Source organism: Lampetra planeri, unplaced genomic scaffold (genome assembly GCF_965212315.1).
Source record: "Lampetra planeri unplaced genomic scaffold, kcLamPlan1.2.h2 scaffold_727, whole genome shotgun sequence".
Lineage (NCBI taxonomy): Eukaryota > Metazoa > Chordata > Hyperoartia > Petromyzontiformes > Petromyzontidae > Lampetra > Lampetra planeri.
Window position 1 is genome coordinate 9282 of NW_027615549.1, and position 18800 is coordinate 28081.

The 18800-nt window shown below is 41.1% G+C and overlaps 1 protein-coding gene across 1 annotated transcript; it reads left to right on the forward strand.

The window, feature by feature from the left end:
- Positions 1 to 2361: 2361 nt before the first annotated feature.
- Positions 2362 to 17614, forward strand: LOC144741809 (zinc finger MYM-type protein 4-like). Its single transcript, XM_078624310.1, has 25 exons — positions 2362 to 2905; positions 3014 to 3066; positions 3399 to 3548; positions 3667 to 3731; positions 4474 to 4486; positions 4615 to 4741; positions 6224 to 6339; positions 6986 to 7136; positions 7649 to 7824; positions 7943 to 8120; positions 8275 to 8388; positions 8650 to 8693; positions 9098 to 9236; positions 10128 to 10397; positions 12911 to 13062; positions 13201 to 13318; positions 13634 to 13858; positions 14227 to 14303; positions 14855 to 15011; positions 15102 to 15247; positions 15334 to 15448; positions 16180 to 16437; positions 16886 to 16997; positions 17117 to 17185; positions 17467 to 17614. The coding sequence occupies exons 1-25, from the start codon at positions 2362 to 2364 to the stop codon at positions 17612 to 17614; spliced, it is 3717 nt and encodes a 1238-aa protein (XP_078480436.1).
- The last annotated feature ends 1186 nt before the right edge of the window (positions 17615 to 18800 follow it).

Genomic DNA, 18800 nt, shown 5'->3' on the forward strand with positions numbered 1-18800 from the left:
CTTTATGGCTTTGAATAATATTTGATGGTCAGCAAATGGAGCCATTTCAGTGTAAATGTCCAAATATATTACATAAATTGTGATGAAAAAATGTTTCCTTTTTCAAATCCGTTTGTTACTGAATGACTGAAGGATATTCCATGGAAAGAACCATATGATTCACTGCAAAATGTTTATTGCATTTTTAAAAGGAATCCCTGTTGTTGATTTGCAAACAGAACCCTCAAATAAAGATAGAAAGTGGCTAAATGGGGGTTTATCCCTTTTTTTGAGTTTCGAAATCCTTATTTATCTTTGACCAAAAAAAAAGTAAAAAAGCACTGTTTGACAGTTGGTTAAAAGAAAAATGTACCAGCTTGAGAAATATGGTTTCCTGCTCATGCTGCAGCATTGTTTCAAGTCATTATTAGCTCTACTAGCTTTATTTTGAAATGCATTCATTTAATAGCTTTTAAAAAAAAAATATGGAAAAGTAAAGTACAGGGGCTGCTAGCATGTGTCCAAAAAGGGCTGCATAGTTAGTTGGGAAAAGATCCATATCTTGATTCTTGCATACATGCAATCGCATTTCCAAATAATGCTTGCTCTTGCCCCTTAATTCATATTCATTTGTATTTGCATTCACACACCAGTATCTGTGTATATTTGCTTTGATAGTATGATCAAGTATGTTTGTTGTTTGTTTGGTGGCCAGTTATTAGTTCATCTGTCCTTTAGCATTTATAGACATGTACAAGTGCTGTGAACAAAATTACAAATAGGAATGCTGTTTGTTTAGAGTGGATACTATTTTACTACATTCATCTTGTTTTCTACATATAGACTAGTCAAAGTTACCACATGTTGTGACTTTAGGGTGGAATGTATGGGGAGGCTGCTGTCTGCAATTGTAATGTTACCAGATTAATGCAGAATAGATGTGTGTGCATCAGTAGTTCAATGTACCCTCCAAACAACGGATTTCCCCATTGGGCTCAGTCTATTGAGAAATAGTTTCTAGTAAAGAAATCGTTAGACACACAGCTTGGCAGATTGCTGCCCTGGCACCTGTGCAGCTTGTCCAGCCAAAACATAAGTGTGAGAAACGGCAGCAACTAATGACAACAAACTAATACCAAGGACAATTTATGATACTTTAGTGCTATGGACATGGTTTGGTTTTGCAACGTGGAACAGCCCACTATCATCCTCTTAGTACATTAAAATCTGGTAGAAATTTGTAGTAGGAGAAAAAAGTTACAATGGCAAATCTCTCAATCAGAGGGTCTTTCATTGACAGTACAGGGCAGTGTGCAAACACTGTTAAAATGGGAGAAATGTATGTCTCATCACATTTCCAGTCATAGACAGATGCTTACTCAGAGCTTTACTTTTCTATAAAAGTTGTGTATTTTTAAAAGATATTTCAGCATTTAAATTTCCCTTCAACAGATGATGCTCCGTGCTCAGCCAAGCGCTGTTCACTGGTACTGTTGCAGAAGTTTCAACAGAGTAAACTATCTTTGATTTCCACGTATTCTTGAGTTCATATAAAATGATTAAAACCATACCTAATGTTAAAAAAAAATCCATCTTTGTCCATATCACCCAGCGCTACCATAAAACCTCTTGATTTGTCACCTTAAAACACTAACGTATGTCACAAGTTTTCGGTGTTGGAAGCTGTCCTGCCAACAATAAACAATAAGCCGCCTGCAGTAGTTTGTTAGTCATAGATTGCATTGGTCATCAAATATGGGGTGACTTGTACATTGTACATGCATATAAATAGTTTTATTGTTCTTCCAATGGACTGCTGAGTTGTTGTTGTTTTTAATACCTCTGCCAGGGACGTAACGTTTTTGCACGTGTTATGTATGGATTTTAACGACATTTTCAGGAAATGCTGATAATGGACCAGGAACAGACGATTAAATACTGGTAGTGTTCTGGAACCATCTGGATCCAGGAACCTTTTGAAAGATTCCTTTTCACTGTGATACACGGCTCGTTTCAGCATATGTGTCTAGAACCATAGAACGGTATCAGCAGCAGACTGACTGTGTGGCGCAGGGGTTAGCATGTTTGGTTGTTAGCCGAAATGAATGAAAGACTATAATAGTGGTTGCAAATCACAATATAGGTGCAAATGAGCTGCATGGCTGAGGTCTGCGCTCTCTAAGTGCTTTTCTAGTTGTTTAGATTTTTGTGTATTGTTATTTATAGGACATAATACGACGAGTCAATGTCAGTTAACTGTATACAGGAGAGGTTGGAACAAAAAGTAGCATGTGTAAGATGTCAGTGTGAATTCAAATCAACCATTTCTGTAATCTCTCTATACAGCATGAACAGCATCTATCTAGAGTGTTTGATGAGGTGATGGGACTTGGAGAGTTTGCGGACTCCTCCAGAGGTTCTGCTACGTCTTCCAAGAGTGGAGGTCAGGAGGAGATGAAGGGCGTGGACGAAACGTCAAGTCAAGGGGAACAACCTCAGGTAGAAAATGACAGCAACAGCAGCAGACAGGAGGAAAAGATGAACGACGAGGTGGAAAAGCCATCCTTTCCTAGCATTGCCTCCCCTTCCCCTGATCAACCATCATCATTCACCATGGGAACAAAAGAGGGAGGAGGACGTGGAGGGGCTGCATTTGATGATGCACTGGATGGCCTTCCTGCGTTTGGACCAGAAGAAGAAGATGAAGACTGGCAGTTTGCCTTGCCCATGGGCTCCTTGGAGGATGCTGAGGTGGACAAGGAGACTGGCAAAAAACAGCCACCAGGAGAGGAAAGTACAAAAGACCCAGGGAATCCTTTTCCTCTGGAAGCCAGAGTAGTGGAGGAGGAGGAGCGAGAGAGGGAGAGTACTGCATCTGCTGTTACCTCCCATTCCTCCCAGGACCCCACACCTGAGAACAGCCAAGGTAAAGCTGCTACCTCGGGACACTTACAGTTGAAATGGATTGTTGATGGCATATTGTATTCTTTTATCCTGTTTCTTCTCTTCATTTTTTGTTTTGGTGTTCTGTTAGATGCAGAAGTCCTGAACCAGACAGAGGGGACAGAAGACAGCCAGCAAGGACAGGTGGGGCAGTTTTCTTAAACCTGTGTTGCTCTGATTCTTTGATTTTGATTCTGAATGGATTCACAAATGTTAAAAGTTGATAGTTATGGAATCAATTGATTTAACATTTTCTCATTTAAAGTCTGTAATCGACAGAAACAGATTTATTGTGATTACAGTTTGATTTCTTAAATATCCTTCCTTTTTTTTAATGTGAATGTGATGTCGTTTTGAAGTAAATTAGCTAACAGACAACCTAACCTTTTGTTTTGTAAGTGAAAGATTTCAAGTAAAATCTTCCACTAACTTCTCCGTTTATCAGTGATTACACCCAAATACTCTTCTGATTTTAGACATCGGCAGCAGCTCCAACAGAGGACAGTAATCCCCCAATGTCTCCTTCCATCAACATTAAAGATGAACCTATTGATGAGGGCTACGATGCTGCTCTGCTGCCACAGGGCTCCATCAGACAGATCAAAGAGGAACTGGAGCACCAGGAGGTAGGTGTCAGGAGCAAACATCATATGTGTCCGCTGCCGGAAATTAATACTATGTTGATTATAATTTCCCTACTTAAGAGAAGCATATCTTCTGATAAAATGTGCTTGCTTGCTTTAGGAGGAGCTGAGGATCAGCTCTGTTTATTCTGTAGGTGGATGGGAACACCTTTGTGTCTCCTACAGGTGAGTTTATGGATCTCTTTCCATATAATTCTACTTTAAATACCATACTGTGCAAGTAACTAAGCTTGAATAGGTAGGAGTAGGTTTGTGCTCATCTCAGCCCAATGCTATGTGAAGGTAACAGTTCTTCTGTTCCCATTCGGTGCAGTTTTTAAAGGATATCAAGGCTTCATCATGAGTATGGTTTTGCACATTTTCTGTGTTATTTTGCCACCTGGTAAAAGCCATACTTATTTCTAATTATGCCATTACACCTTTATGCTGCAGACTTCATCTGAAAATGTTTTTCAAAACCTAAGAAAAAAATAGACCTTTTTTGTCAGAGAAAGGAAGTCCAGTCACAACTCAGTGCAGTGGTTTAGTAACAGAGCAGGGTAAGTGTTTATGCTTCTCTCTCTGTATCCAGTTAGTGTGCAAACTTTACTTATCATCCTATTTATTTTAGTGTTTAGTATTCATGAGAAATCAAAGCCTTCGCCATTGGTGCTAGTCAGCAAATTCCATTGCATGTCAGTTTTTAACGGTGTGTATGTGACATCACTAAACCTTCCTCTCTCATCCTAGTACCAGTTCCGGCTCCCACTCCAACAGCCATTTTTATACCAGGTCGAGGCACTGTCATCCAAGCAATGGCTCCTCTTCCCGTCAAAGCACCATTGTCAGGTCAAAGTTCACTACAAATACTGTCACCAGGACTCCCACGGCCCCCTCAACCCCCCATTCCTGGGAGTGTCCGCTGCAGCGGCTGCTCTAAGGTACTGTGTCGCATTGCTAATGTTAATGCTGAAAGAAAATTGAACTGTTAGTGCCATTCTATGTTAACAAAGATATTTTAAGGATCTTCTGTGATATTGATGTTTAATTTTTCTACAAATCATCTCAGGTTCTACTAAAGGGGCAAACAGCGTTCCAAAGAAAAGGCTCGACACAGCTCTTCTGCTCCACAGTCTGTCTGACTGGCCATCTGCCTCCAGCTAACAAGGGCCGATCCTATATTGCATTTGTTTGTGGTTTTGCACACAGATTACCTGTCATAATCTTGTATTTTGATGCCTTAATTATAATTTGCAGGGAAATCCTTCAACCTAGGGACATGATAACTATGCCAGCTGATGATGGCAATGACATGCACTTTTGTGGCCAGTTCTGTCTGTCAGTTTTTCGAAACAAAAAGAAACTGATTGACAAGGTTTCTGACAAACGGCTGGAGAGGAAGCCCGAGAAACCGGTTTGAACGACAGCTAGAGAAACTCTTCTGCAGTGTGTGCAAAGTCGCCAAAAGGGTCAGAATCACAAAAAATCTGTTTTATATATTTCTAAGCTGTCTTCGCTGTGAGCTGACTATGATCTTCTCTCCAGCAGATAGAGCATGAGGTCAGCCATCAAGGTCGCCTGCACAGACTCTGTAGCGATGCTTGTTTTGTCACATGGCGCAAAACCAGACAGTTGGCCATGAACTGCTGTGAAGGCTGTGGACTTTACTGTAACAGCAACTCAGGCTCCTGCCAAACGCTCACAATTGAAAAGTCTCAACTGAACTTCTGTGGTCCCACATGCATTGGCACTTACAAACAGGTATGTCATTTCCTGGAATGTATTTCCCTGAACGACAAATGACAAAGCATATTCAATAATTAGGGATGCTACCAACTGTAAGCTAACAAGTGTGTATGCGTGTGCATGTGCGCGCTCTGCACAGCATTGGTCTACACTCCAGTTTGAGAAAGAATGTCATAGATACATTTACCACAGATAAATACGGAACCTATTAGAAGAACCCTTAATATCGCAAACATTTTGAGAGACAAAGCCAACAGCAAGTTGCATATGTTGTAATGATGATGTCAGTGTAGAGGATCTGATCACTTTGGATAATAAATCTAAAATTAGTCAGGATTGTGTCCTGTATAATGAACAAAGGATAGTTATCAACTTTGCAGTGAGCACACCGGCGTCTGTGTCTAGTTCTTTCAAATTAAAAATACTGGCTAAAAATCTAGCTTTATTTTGACATGTCACAGTTCCCATTAGTTTTTTTTGGGGGGGGTTCACTGTCATTTTTCCACCTGGGAATAAAGGAGTAATTTAAAAAAAATAAAATTAAAAACCTGTCAATTAAAAATCCCTTCTGGTCGACTTTGGTCAATTATAAGGGGGCAGCTTTGCAAATACTCTAAACAGGTTATAAAGAAAGCAGCTGTGGGATTATCGCATTTGTCTCAGTCTTGCAGAAAGACGGTGGAGTGTGCCTGTTGTCACAAAGCCGTGATAGTGTCCACCACCATGATGGAACGAGACCAGAAGGGTAAAGTTCAGCTTTACTGTTCACCTGTGTGTGTGGAACAGAGTCGTCCACCCAGACACACTCTAAGTGGTAAGAGACACACACCAATTCCCACACCTGGGTTGACTAGTGCATGTGTTAAATAACAGTCTGTGTACTAGCTATACAAGAATGTATTCTACCTGTTAAATGTTACCTTTCCCCCTAGGTGCTGCATTCCCGTGCTGCCTATGCAAGGTTTCAGCAGTTCCTCAGTATCATCTGGCCATGGTGGATGGCACTATTCGCAACTTCTGCTCCTATGACTGTGTATCGACATACAGGGTGAGGTAGCAGCAGACTCTGTGTCTGCCAATGTCTACCAGATTTCTAGCAATGGCCAATGAGACCAAAATGAACCTGATTTAATTTTCTCCAGGGCTGGATTACAAAAAAAGAGACACAGAATTATACTGTGGATTTTTCATAATGGTTTTTCTAGTTTCAGTCATCCACCTTCTGTAGCTTATATATCTTTTTACATATTTTTTTGCAGAAGTCTGGGAACGCTTCTGAGGCACTACTAGATCTGACCAATGGAACCTCCTCCCATAGAGACCCCTACCTCAGGGATGTCCCAAGACCAGGGCCATCTGGAACCAGCTCAGTCCCCCCTGTCCCTCAGGACTCATCACCAGCCCCCTATCCCAGCTATCATCCCAGTAATACCTCAGTGCCCCCATTGGTGCCTCCCTACCCAGCCATGTCCTTCCCCCAAGCGCGAACACCTGCCGGTCAACCCCTGAAACCTGGAGCAAGTGAAACCAGGGAACCCCCCAAACTATCCTGCTGTCAATGCAACAAAGATTTAAACGTCAAACCGCTGCTGTTTAGTCACCAGGTACGCCGCAGCTGACACTGTCACACATTCATCTTCATGTCCCTCATGCTGACGACACTGTACAATCAACCCATGTGTTTTTCCTGGCAGGGTCGTATTTCTCTTTTCTGCAGTAAGACCTGTTGTGAGCAGTATAAATCCCAGAAAAATATCTTGGCAGTGTGTGAGTACTGTAGTCAGGAGAAAGTGCTCTTTGACACCATCAACTACAACCAACAGGACCTCATCTTCTGCAGTGAAAGTGAGTTAGTACAGTTTCATATCTAAAGCTGAATCTCTCTGTGGGAATCAGTCAGGGCCTGAACACTAACACCATTCATCGTGGGTATGAGTTAATGACACAAGTTACGATCAAACAGCCATGTCCTCTGGCCCGGTGTCCTTGTTTTATGTCAAAATTCTTTTTATTGATTATTTTTCATGCAATTGTTTACTACAAACCACGAAAGTAATAGGAACACCGTGTGACCCAGACACTATTTTAATGAAGTTGTTCTGGACTTTGTCACTGTTAGCATATACCATGATTAAGCACAAACGTATCACTAGGACTTCCCCTTTTTTCAAGTCAGCTAACAGCTAATATACAGATTTAGTAATGGGCTATATACCCTAATCTTTTGTGATCAATATAAATAATTTGTTCTCAGCCAATAACACAAAGTCAGACTAAATCTGAAAGGTAAACATTATCATTGAAACTGCCATCATGACATCCTTTGACTGAACTATAACCCACATTGTTTGTTTCAGACTGCAAATCACTCTTCAAAAACGACCGCATATCACACAACAAAGACCATCCTTGGCGTCCCTGTAGCTACTGCTCAAGCTTTAGCCAGCGGATGTTGCACAGTCACTATGGAGGCAAGATGGAGGAGTTCTGTCGACCCCACTGCATGTCCCAGTACACTGTACTCTTCTACGGGGTAAAGAGCCAGACCCCTCTGCTGCACAGTCAACATGAGGGGAATTCAATTCACTAGGAATCTGTGTCTCCTGGCTTCAACTGAAAGCAGTTGCCTCTTTCTTTTCTCCGCTGTGTAGATGGGAAGATGTGACAGCTGCAGGAAACAGGGCTGCTTGACTGAGAAGCTGCAGTGTTTGGGTTCAGTCCGCAATTTCTGCGAGCTGCCCTGTCTGCTAGAGTTCTGCAAATTGAATTTTGCGACGAGCCACTACCCTAGCAGTAATGGCTCTGGAATGATGGTCCAAACACCTCATGGTAAGCTGTTTCCACTGGGGTTCTTTGCTGTTTGCCAACAGGCATAGTGTTGGTCACTAGCAGACAACTGAATAGTAGCAGCTCGTCGATTCTTTTGGGGCCAGAATGAGCACATCAGTTTTATCCAAAATGACAATGCCTTGTTCTCTTCCAGCTCCGGCCCAGCCCCACCACTTCTCAAAGATGAATCCTGTCATAGCTGATGTTGTCTCACTGGCTAATGGCTCTGCCACTCAACCCACTGTGTCAGCAGATACTGCTCTGACTGGTTAGTCTTTTTTTTTTTCTTTTTTTTCATTTTTCAGCCAGTGTTCCCATTAAGGGCTATGATGCCAGTTCTCTGTTTTTCTCAGATACGAAAACACATGCAGAGCTGGATTCACTTTAGTTTGTTTTCCTTTCTCACTCATTAAATGTACTTTATGCCTGTAAGTCTACAACATTAGCTGGAATTGTCATGATTTACTGCTCACATTAAGCGATGCATTGTCTGAGGTTTTGATACAGGTGTAACTTCATTCTTTTGCAGGATCACTTCCAACCTCCAGCATAGATGGCAAGAACATTGATCATGTACGTAAAGTGTGTGTGTGTGTGTGTGTGTCACTTGCAGGTCTGCACTAAAAAAAATATTAACTGTTGCAAGAAATAAGATTTATCTTTGTCTGCCAGCCTCCTGATGTCTCCTTTTGAATCTATTTCCTTTGTGCTGATATTTGTCCCCATGGTCCACCTCTTTGATGGCAGCAGAGGTAGAAACGAGGTGTGACAGGATCTTTCCTCATTCTGCCTCCACCGTGTGGGACTCTAGTCACCTGAAGCTAGTTAGATCATGAAGTGTGTGCGTGTGTGCGTGTGTGCGTGCGTGTGTGCGTGTGTGCGCGTGGTGCGCGTGTGCGCGCGTGTGTGCGTAACTCTTCAGGTAACTTCAGATTTAGATGAGAATATTTTTGTTAACTCTGTGTTTAAATGTCCAGGCCAGTACCCAGACTGACGCCATGCGTGTGCCTCTATCCCGTCGACGTCAAATGAAGAACAAGTCTGTTCTCTGCCGCCCGTTCACCGTGGACCGAGAGAGCATGTGCTTACTCCCCACATGCTCCACTGAGTCAACAGGTAAATAATCATTTAAAAAAAACCCAACTTGAACACTGTTAGAAACCTCATTTACACGGGATGCTCAGTAGCTGCACAACACGTTTAAGGTGTTCAGATTAACACTTAACAGTCACTGGCAATAAAGAGCCTGTATGAACATTCACTGAACTAGCTGTACGATTTAAGTATTTCTTACTGTTAAATGTGCTTCTGTAAGCGTATGTATAAGGAGACGTCCTAAAAACAATACCCCTCGTTCATGGACATTGTCGATTACAAACCATATTAGCCCCAGAAATTGAAGAAGGTTAGTATCATGAGCTACTTAATCAGTTTAACTGTTTAGGTTTTAATTCAGAAGAAAAATGGTTCTAAACTGTACTCTGTACACTCAAATCTAGTGTATACTGTGGCATGCAGGAAACAAACATTCAATGGCTGCTTAGGTATAGGTATAATAACAATACCTATATAACAATATAGGTATGAAGAGTAATATTTCTACTACAGCGTAACTGCAACCAAATGATTTACCATCCATACTCAGCTTTTACTGTAACACCATACTAACCCATTAATGTATCTACGTTTGTGATGATGCAGTTCTAGTTATTTAGAAGAGATCAGTAAGAATGGAATTAAATATTTCAGTGATAGTAGTTTCATTTAATCATTTACAAGGTATGTATCCAATCTAAAGCTCCTGTTTGTTGCACTCATTTAGTTGACTGCTCCCTTACTGAACGTCTGACATTTCTGTGTAACAAACCCCATGATTAACCCTTCCTTAACCATTCATTCTTGATTCAGTGTGTGTTGCTCACGACTAGTTGTCAATAATTGCACCAGCTTTGATAGATAGCACTTCCCACCCTGGCCAGTCGTCTGCCGAAGCCTCCACATCTCCAGCTAGGTCGCCAAAACACCAGGAAGAAACTCAGCCGTGTAATGGAGTGCCAGCGCGCTTGACTGGACGCCACTTCCTGGCCAGGAGGGACAGTGACTCCGACTGTAAAGTGTGCTCACATCACAAGAGGAAGAGAACGAAGGAGGCCGAAGATGAGAAGGAGAAGAAGAGGCAGAATACCGAGGAGGTCAAGGAGCCAGACACAGAAAAGCCAGAGGATGCGACACAAGTAACGTCACCTGCTGGGAAAAAAGAGGAGAAACACTCTGACAGTGAGCTCACGTGTAACAGAGTGATGACATTCTATTACTGTAAAACATGTTCAGGAGAGCCCAGCCTCTGTCCTGTGCCCTGTTTTGAGCTCTACCACACCAGACTGATCTACAAAACTGTTCCCAAATTGGAAGCACAAGGTGAGCCCTCTAACACAGGCCATTGATAGTTTTATTATGAATATAGAAATGCACCGTTACCTCGCTGTCTCTATACTAAGTTATATTAAGCCTCATCGAACCCATTTGGTCTGTGTAAACTGTGATGCCTGTAAGTGAGCTAAGCCATTGTACTTATGATAATAACAGTGCTGTACTTTGGAGGTTACAATGATCTTTCAACTGACTTGAGAGGGTCGAGTGTGTCACCCGAGTGTTTTTTTCCACAGCTTCCTGACCAACCTGCTGACAAGAGGTTTACTCCCACCCTGACCGTGGACAGAGAGTAAAGAGCTTCACAGTTAACTCTTCTGTTGATTTACGTTTGCCCTCGTTGTTTGGTGAAACCATTTTGACTGAAAAGCCTGTTGAATAAACAGTTATTATCATTCATGACATGATTGTCTTGTAGTAATCTGGCAAAGCCGTGACAGAGTTTAGAAGTATTTATGTTTATGGCTGGTGTGTTCGTTTTATAGGGATGTTGAAATGCCTTCTCACTTGCTTTCCATCACAGTAATGTATCTTAAAAAAAAAAGGATTAACAGCTGAGATTTTTTTTTGAGATACACTTCATGATTGTACCTCATCTGAGTGGGTCCCACTCAGACTTCATTCCCCAAGTGTCTTAATCTGAATCAGCAAACGGTCTGTAATGGGAACGACAGGTATGTTTTATATTCATGTCCATGACATGATGGTGCTTCCAGTTACACCCTGAAGACTGTTAGTTTACTGCATAACAAGACCTACCTTTCTGTGGGAATCTTGCAGTATTCATTCTTTCTTCCTGCATAATTCATTTCCCCGAAGAATTATGAAAAGTACTTTGATGGTAGTAATGATCGATTGACGACTTCTTACACAAAACAGTGAATTTTGAAATGAATTAAGATTTACAGGGTAAATGACATTGACACATACAGTGGGAATCTTGTCTCCAAACTAAAAGCAGGGATTGATGATTCTGTAAAGCAAAATGTGTATGCAGGTACTTGACCACACAGTTGAACAATTGACTGTTTTCTCTTTGGATGTCCTAAAGTCAGTGATGCGTCTGTGGAAAAGCACAGCTTACTCAGTTAATGTGGTAGACTTAATTAACAAAGCAACCTCACGTTGAGCGTAGGAACCCATGAACGAACAAATGACGCTGCAATCATTTAAAAAAAAACATCCTTTACTTGACTCTTTAGTCAACTTACACCTGAGTCTTTGCTACATTTGGATATTCTATTTCAGCTGACTTTGTCATTTACGAATATGGTCAAACCTTTGTCTGTGGGTAGACGGACTTCAGTCAGCCGACACCGTCTGCTGATGCTTTACAGAAATTTGATTTGTACACATTCTCAATTCCAGCCTGGACTTTACTTTCCACGTATGTTACTACTTCTTTTTATATTCATCTATCATCTGCGTTTTGTAAGTTATGAAGACATGTTGCATTGTTCTGTGCTTAGTTTGAAAGATTTTGCATTTTGATAAATGTAAAGATGTCAATAAATTTAATTTTGGAGCAAAACCCTGTGGTGAAATGTGTTCAAGCTCACCTTCCATATCCTGTTGGTGCTGTTGCACCGATGCATAAACATAGTGTTGAGGTTTACTGTGAATTAAAGGAAACAACAGACTTTTGCAGATAAACTGAATGATGGTGACTTTCAACCCAAGTTTTTTAAGTAAAATTACTTGCAAATATTATCCCAGAGGGCAACAGATTGCAGAAGTTAAGTCGCCATAGTCCACCAAGAAGAACAAACATTTTTTCTCACACGAAGACCATTAAACCATATACTGGCGAAAAGGAACACAGATTCTCCAGAACGATCCAGTAAAATACATTTGCAACTGTATGTAACATGTCTTACGTTCTGTAAGTTCAGCTGCTGTCCAGGATGGTGCAGGTTCCCAAATGATATTCACGGAAAAGTGAACCACCTGCATGATACAGAAAATCCCACATGAAACCCGTTACTTTGTTATTCCGTTAACTCCTTGACATGGTCCCTGGTTGTGGTTTGTGTTCTGATCAAATTAGCTGAGAACATTTTCATCCAGTTAGATATTTGACAGTATCTTTCACAGTAATATGAAGGAAGATGTAGAATGTCTATTTTTCCTGAGGGATTAATAAATAATACATATTTAATACAAAATCAAAACTGAAGCACACCAATTTATATTCAAAATCAATAACTGTTACATTGTGACAACTTGTTTTAATAAGTTACTTTGCAACATTTATGCGTAGGTTTCTGTGAATTTGAAGATTTATTGTGTTTATTTTTCGTTCTCAAATTGCCACTAATCAACGTGTCTCTTTCTGTGCCTTTTCTCATCTTTCCCTCTAGCTCCATCTCCACCTTTAGCAAATGCCCCCGCCAAGGAGGAGAGCGTGAAGCTGTTGATGGTGCCGGTGCCAGTGCCAGTGCCAGTCTTTGTCCCTGTGCCTATGAACATGTATTCTCAACACACTCCTGTCCCGATGGCCATGCCCATGCCTGTATGTCCCATCGCATTACGTCACAGCCTCACTATTAGACTAGTGATTGCTGAGATTTGCTAACAGAAAAAAAACAGTGTGTTGTCTGTTTTAAGTATGTGTGTACAGGTAATGCAACCATTTACCATTTTTTTTCAGGTTCCAGTGCCCATTGTTGTACCACCACAGAAAAGGGACTTCAGTGATGCAGCTGTCCAGTCAGATCCTTTGATTGTTAAAGATGAAAATCAGAGCGCTAGTCATGTCTCCAGTCCGGGTGAGGTTCTCATTTTTATACCATTCTAAAAAAAAACGAAACATTTTGACCACATGAGCCAAAATGTTAGTTTTTTTATTATTGTGTGCAATGTTTATACCTCAGAATTGTTTATCCTTCATATTTTATTTTTATTCTTTGTTAAATGTTGACAAATTCTTGGTATGTACAATCATACTCTGTAATAAAAACAGATTCTGCCGCTGATGACGTAGAGTTTTCCAGTCTGTTATAGTGATCTGCACTGGCCTTCTCTTCCATGATGCTTAGAGAAGAGACTAAAGACACTTCTTCTCCTGTTTGTGTCCTTTACAGAGGGTAGTGGAGACATTCACACAGAGGTGGTCACTGCTGTAATTCACAAAGACAAAAAGAATGCGGAGGCAGCACAAGCTCATCTGGGAAGTTCAAAGGGCGACTCAGAGGGCACCTCTGAGTCAGCTGCTCCCCAGCATGACACTCTGAAGGAGGAGAGCCCCATGACAAGTGACCCACCTCCCTTGTCTCCAATGATGGACTTGGAGACTGACTTCCCTTCTGGTGAGATACTTCTGACTTTCATTAGCCCTCATGAATCTGTTAGACCAACAGTGTGAACATCTTTGGGTGTAATTATAAAGGGCCCAATTAATTTTGCAGATTTAATGTTAAATGGAGAGAATGTTCTGGATGACCACTCATCTGAGAAGCTTCCTCAGTTCTAAACTGACTAGTGGGGACTAGTACTACTACTACCCACTCGTCAGGACAGGACTCTGCACCTTAATCAGCTGGTCAGTGTGAGTCCAGTCTGGTGTGGTTCAGGTCCAAGTGGACACAGTCTAAAGCATAAAGTCATAGACTTCACCCACGTGTGACACGATGCTGTGAATCTGTGGAAACAAATGTCTGTTTGTTTTTATTTTCAGAATCCTCTGATCAGAAGGCATCTGCTACCCGGCGAGGAGTTAAGAGACCAAGAGAGGGTTTTCCTGTCCGTAAACGGGTATGATTGACACCCCTGACAAATCAACAGTGTTTGGATAGACGGATGTTAGTGTTAACTTGTCCTTCTTTTTCTTGTCACTTTTGTGTTTTTGAGGCAGAAATGCTATTTTCTAATTCTCTGTGTAATAATGACTGATGGAGACAAATTAAGTTAAGACAAGTTAAAATAACAGCCCTCGGCCTTAAAAGTTGTTATGGCCAACAAAGAGGATCTTATTAGGGGCTGTCACAGGAAGTAGAGTGGCCATTCCTAATCTGAGGGTTAGCAGTTTGCTTCTCAGATAGTCCAGAGCCTTTGTCACACTGTCCTTGTGCTCGTTCAGGTAAGTGGAGGCTGACGGGAATGGTGGCATGTGTGCACGTGTGTGCAAAGATTTCTGTGGTTCCTCTTGGCACAAGTGGAGAGAGAAAAAGATGTCATCATGAAGGCAGGAGTTTGTTCCCAAGTCTTTGAGTCCATTTCACCAATGCGTGTGTGGATTGATGTGTAATTCATCATTTATTACTGTTAAGCGTTGTACGGACCTGATTTCTGTTCTGTCAATCCAGGGACGACGGCGAACCGGTATGTTACACTGCAGTACGGTGGTGTCTTCTTCTGCCAGCTCCAAACTGAACCATGTGTATGGGGTTAAAGCCTGGAGGAGCTGGGTCCGACAAGGCAACAAACACCCAGAAGAATGTGAGCGGGAGTTTTTTGTTCATACGTCATCTCCATGAGAATGTGGCTGACTAAATCAGCTGAATCCGTTGTCGTATATACTTGTTATGACTTGTGGTCTCTCCCCTTGTGATCCAGTTGAAATTAAAGAAGACATCCTTCTGTGTGACTCTGCTGAGCTGAGCTTTGCACTGTCTCACTTTATCAAAGAAGTGCGACGACCAAATGGAGAGGCCTACAGCCCAGATAGCATCTTCTACCTTTGCCTGGGAATACAGCAGGTTCTCAAATAGATTGTTTTTGATGTGTTGTGGTCTCATTCATACCATGTTCACTCATTCTTTCCTGTCTCCCTCTGTGTTGACAGTATCTGTTTATGAAGGGGCGCATTGAGAACATCTTCACTGATGAATTGTACAGTCGTTTTGCCACTGAGATCACTGGAATGCTGCAACTCTGGAAACCTAAGCTGCTGCCTAATGGTATGACCTGAAACATTCACATATATCCACACATCTTTGCTAAGAACATTGAACAAACCTGGAAAATAAAGAACTCAGTAAAGAGAAAACAGTCAAGGCATCTGAATATTAAACAAATCCAAACAGTTATCAGCTGAACCATTAAAAGATATTTTCATATTCTACTGATACAAACACGCCAGTCACGTTCACAACAGTTTCACCTGTTGCAGTGGCAGGAAGCATGTGTAGATGGACAAAAAGGCATTCAAACTGTAAAAGCAAGAAAAAGGAAAGATTTGTTTGGGGTGTAGTTGTTCACAGTATAGTTTAAGTGGGACATGAAGTGAAGTGGGTAATGAGTAATGAAGGATATAGCATGCAGGGCAGATAGCCCTTCTTTACGCAGGACTTAGAATTAACTGAAAGGAATTGTCTGATTTTTGTGATATTAAGTGGTTCAGTTTTACATCCAGCAACCCCAGGTTGTTTTACCTTTCTCATCAGAAACAGGCAGCTGTTTTAGTGGAGCAGTTTACAGTTAAAGGGAATTAAGAGTTAAGAGAATTAAGAGAAAACCAGGACACAACTGGGGTTGTTAAAATAAGTACATATAAGTATTAATGAACAATATACAAATTAACACTTGTATTACTATATTTCTACTTGTAGTTGTTACTGTTTGAACTCGTAGGTTGATGCTATCACAGTGTTAGTCAATTGTTCCCCCTACTTCCTCTTTCCTAATCCAGGTGCTGTTGTTTCCTCCCGTGTTGAAGAGTCATTCCTGTGGGAATGTAAGCAGTTGGGCGCATATTCACCCATAGTGTTGCTCAACACCTTGCTCTTCTTCTGCACCAGGAACTTCCACTTCACCACCATGGCACAGCACCAGTGCCTCTCCTTTTCTAACTTAACTCTTCATTCAAAACCCTGCAGCCGAGCAGGGAAAGTCCACTGCCTCAGATACCAGAGAGGTTGTGCTGCCACGTCCAGCCGAGGGGAGACAGGTAGATGCTTCACATCAGTGCATGTTTTTAGAACAGAATGCAGTCTAGAATATAAGTTGAGTGCCATTTATACAAGTTCAAAACAGGCACATTTGAATTTTTGTGCGCGCTCCTGAGTCAGTAGTATCAAACAAAATCTAACTAATTGTAATCTAACAAATCTAAAGTTAACCAAACAAAAAGGTGCATACAAAACAAAGGTGCAAGTGGTGGGTACTGAATATCTTCAGTATTTTAAAATATAAATATAATAAAATGCTAAATATAGATACGTGTGTGTGTTTGTATGTGTGCATATATATAAAATATTTTGAAGGATATACTGTAAGTGATGATGAATCTCTTTTTTTCCTCTTCTGTCTGTTCTGCTGAGCAATAAAACTGTGACTTTAAATGAACCAGCCTAAAAGGACATTGGTGTTTAATCGGTGTGTAATTTTGTTTTCAGAGCGATTCAGAAAAAGGCAGGAACAGAAAGATGGAGACCTGGAGATGTTAGAAAACCTTGCCAACCCTCTACACTGCCCTGTCAGACTCTATGAGTTCTACCTTTCAAGATGGTTTGTCTCACACACACACACACACACACACACACACACACACACAAGGTACTGCTTCAGTCAAATTAACCTGAAACAAGAATTAACAAAATGTTTACCACAACTCTTGTTTTTAACAGCCCAGAGACGGTGAAGAGGAGAACTGACATGTTTTACCTCCAACCAGAAAAGAATGTTCACACACACAGGTCAGAATTACACCTCTAAAACAAGATACTTGTATAAATATGTTTGTTTTTTTGTTTACATCAATGTAATTTAGCAGATCCAGTTCTTCTGACGTCTTGGAATCAGCCACTCCAGCAAATGACCATAGGTTTCAAGTGTTAATTACATAAAACTCTTAAATCTTTAGGACAGACCCACACAGTTTACTTGTCGGGGTGGATACTTGTATGACAATACAACAGTAGCCTTTACTCTTCATTCAGATTCCTGATTTTATTGTCTCAATTTCTGTCCTCAACAGCTCCCATTGGTACACTTCTCAACCACTGGAGCGCACTACTCTACAGAGCATGCTCACTCGCATTATTGCTGTCAAAGAGATTCACCGAGATCTGAAAGCTGCCCAGCATCAATCGTCGGTCCCCACTGATGGTGACATTTTACCGTGAAATACAGGAGGACTTGTCTACAACATCTCTTCACAGTTCAACCTGAATTGTCGCTGTACTGTCACTGTCATCAGTTGTGTCAAAGTGACTGGAAAGTGGAGCATTGATGTACGCTCACAGACCACCAGGCTGTGAAAAGTCACTTTCTCATCAAGAAACAGCCACAGAAAAAATATGTACGTGAAGAAGTCGACGCCCCTTTTCATATAAATAGACAAGTTTTACAAACATCTGAGACTGTCAGGTATGGAAAAGAGTGAATGTTAAAGAATGTGTGGTGTCAAACCACCTCATGTATCACCTGTGGTCGGTTGAGGTTTTAAGTAATGACCCCCCAGCCGCCTGCTTTGTGAGCAGCGTGAGAAGGCTGACGTAGGTGATCACCTATTATACCAGTCAGGTGTGTCAGCATATGACACATATTGGTCAATACGTGCTTGGAAGGGTCAAAACTGATTTTGAAGCGGCCAACAGAAAATATACAATACTTCTTTTCTGCATTTCATGTAACTGTAGACTGTGAGTCTGCAAACATGCAATACACAGTGTGCTTCCAGTCCAGGGTATCAATGCAGCAACCTTGTGATCCCTTCCCTGCTTCTTAAACCTTTGACTGTCCTCCAAAATCGTCCGAAAGAATATCATTTTAAGCAGGTTTTGACATTGATCAGTGTGATATCTCTGCAAATGTGCAAAGAACGTAACACAGACTTCGTAAATGATTTTAATGAGAAGAGAAATATTGGCAATATTTTTGTCAACAAGACCAAGAGTCCAAAACAAATCATGTGTTCTGACTAGTTCTGTTTTTTTCAAACAAAATGTTTCCTGCATGGCACTTTTTTGTTTTGCATGAACAATTACTGCAGTATATACACGATTCACAGTGCCTCTACTCTTTTTTGTCTTATTATTAACTAGTTTATGTATGTTGTTTCTCTTTGATATTCTTAACTTCTCCATAGTCCCTGCTCTTAAGCGCTGTATGTTTTGTGGAATATGTATACCATTATGTTATTCATTACGTTTTCTGTTCCTCCCTTCCAGTGCCACATGGACATTGAGTGACTTTACTCAAAAAGGCCCCCTTAAAGGCTGCATACATTATTCCAAATGGTCTGTATGGTCGATAATGTGATATGCTGTTCCCTGGCCATACATACTTTGTAAAACAAGTTGCAATACA